The sequence below is a fragment of the Etheostoma spectabile genome, chromosome 19 (assembly GCF_008692095.1).
Source record: "Etheostoma spectabile isolate EspeVRDwgs_2016 chromosome 19, UIUC_Espe_1.0, whole genome shotgun sequence".
Classification (NCBI taxonomy): Eukaryota; Metazoa; Chordata; class Actinopteri; order Perciformes; family Percidae; genus Etheostoma; species Etheostoma spectabile.
This window is the reverse complement of record NC_045751.1, coordinates 1,243,048-1,244,676: the sequence shown is the minus strand read 5'-3', so window position 1 is coordinate 1,244,676 and position 1,629 is coordinate 1,243,048. Positions and strand designations below refer to the sequence as shown.

The window sequence follows — 1,629 nt, the reverse complement described above, 5'->3', positions numbered from 1 at the left end:
CACACACATCCAACAGCCGACACACACACATCTGCACACATGCTTTTAAGTACTATCTCTTGCCCTAATGTCTTGCGTTTCATATCAACAAGGTAGAAACAAGCATCTCATGTCTGCATGAGTAATGGAGTCTGCCTTGTTTTCGTTAAGATACTGCCACTATCAGCCAGGAGGAAATGGAGCTCTATTCTTGGTGTGTTTGCAGATTGACCTCTGAACTCTCTGCCCCTTTGAGCCATGAATGCCTGACGGACACATTCAGGGCTGTAGGAATTGTTAGCATCACAGAGATGGCTCTTTCTTTTTTATCTTGAAGCATCACTCAAGCCTTTTTTCTCTCCCTTCATTTCTCTGACAGTCCTCCCAGCTACGCAAATATACCGCATGGCTACAGGGGGCTGGTGGAGAGAACAACAAAGCTGCACTTACCCAAGTCTGTGTAATGTGATTTGCAGAACTGCTTTTGTCCGCCAAAGCACAGCTCAAACTGAGGCTCGTTTGACCTGCGTAAGGTGTGTCCATTCTCAAGGGCGGCAAAAGCGTCACAAGTGTAGCGGTATGTGATGAAGCCAAAATTGTCCCTGGTCAAGAATAGAAAATAATACGTCAGAGTGATGCTGTGAGGCAACAGTAACTGAACAGGGGGGGTCTTGTCTGAGATGACGAACACGCTATTTATATGCAAAAGAGAATCAATAAAAGTGTATCTTTGGGGCTCCACAGGCTGATGACTAGATGGATTAGGAGACGCAGTGAAACTGCAAAAGCTCTGTCTTTGTCTTACACTTGCCTTGGCTCTGAGTTCAACAGTAACAGAGGGGTTTTTGCCTATTTCATGACATCCAGAGGATAGGAATGGTCCAATAAATGTTCCATATCACCCTACATTAATAGCAGACTACCATAAAGATGCACACACACATGCACACAAAGTCCTGGGGCCTTACCCATCGTCTCTCAGGTTCACTGCACATTCTTCAATTTCGCCGAAGACTTCAAAGCGGCGCTTCAATTCTGTCCGGGTGCAGTCGGACCTCAGTCGCCCCACGTACACCACCCGTCTCTCCTCCTGCTCGTTAAGAGGAAAGACAGAGTGGAGGAAGGAGATTAAAAGGGGGAGTGTGTTTTCCCTTTTCCCCTCTCTTTCTTCACCAAACTCTAATGAATTGGTCTTGATCACTCCTGTGGATACTGCAGCTGACTTTCAACTCCCGTTTTTGTCCCTCTTGTCTGTCTGTCCGTCGTGTTCCTCTGTGATTGGTTTAGCCTGCTTCCTGTTATCTGATAGAGTTGCAAGTTTGGAAGCGCTTTCAATCCGCCCTGGCACTACAATTCCTCTTTCTCTCTGCAACTCATCAACCAGAGGCGGAGTGATTTTTATCAAATGATGCCGTGTCTTCAGTTTGGGGCCCGCTTCTTCTTTTGTGAAGTCTAAAAATAAAGCTTTGGGGGTGACTCAGCCATATGTCAGAAAAGCCTGTCTTTACTTCCAGTCTGGGAGTCAAACCGGGCATGATCAAGTTAATAAGTTAATACTGTAAAGATATTCATATCCAAAAGAAAGGGAGCATTAAGAGCTGCAGGAGTGAGCCATGGGGCAAAAAAACATGGATTTCCTTTAACCTCAGA

General features: G+C 45.7%; 1 protein-coding gene and 1 long non-coding RNA gene across 11 annotated transcripts in view; one reads left to right on the top strand and one right to left on the bottom strand.

Moving 5' to 3' along the window:
* ppargc1a (peroxisome proliferator-activated receptor gamma, coactivator 1 alpha) overlaps nucleotides 1-1,629 on the bottom strand; it is a 330,707-nt gene that overhangs the window by 4,409 nt on the left and 324,669 nt on the right. For all 10 annotated transcript variants that reach the window (XM_032544182.1, XM_032544183.1, XM_032544184.1 and 7 more), the window contains 2 exons: nucleotides 948-1,069; nucleotides 430-581 (listed from right to left, as the gene is read on the bottom strand). In XM_032544182.1, coding sequence (XP_032400073.1) covers nucleotides 430-581; nucleotides 948-1,069 — 274 coding nt within the window. The remainder of the gene's footprint in view (nucleotides 1-429; nucleotides 582-947; nucleotides 1,070-1,629) is intronic.
* LOC116707051 (uncharacterized) overlaps nucleotides 1-1,629 on the top strand; it is a 29,512-nt gene that overhangs the window by 3,102 nt on the left and 24,781 nt on the right. The gene's annotated exons all lie outside the window — the stretch shown is intronic.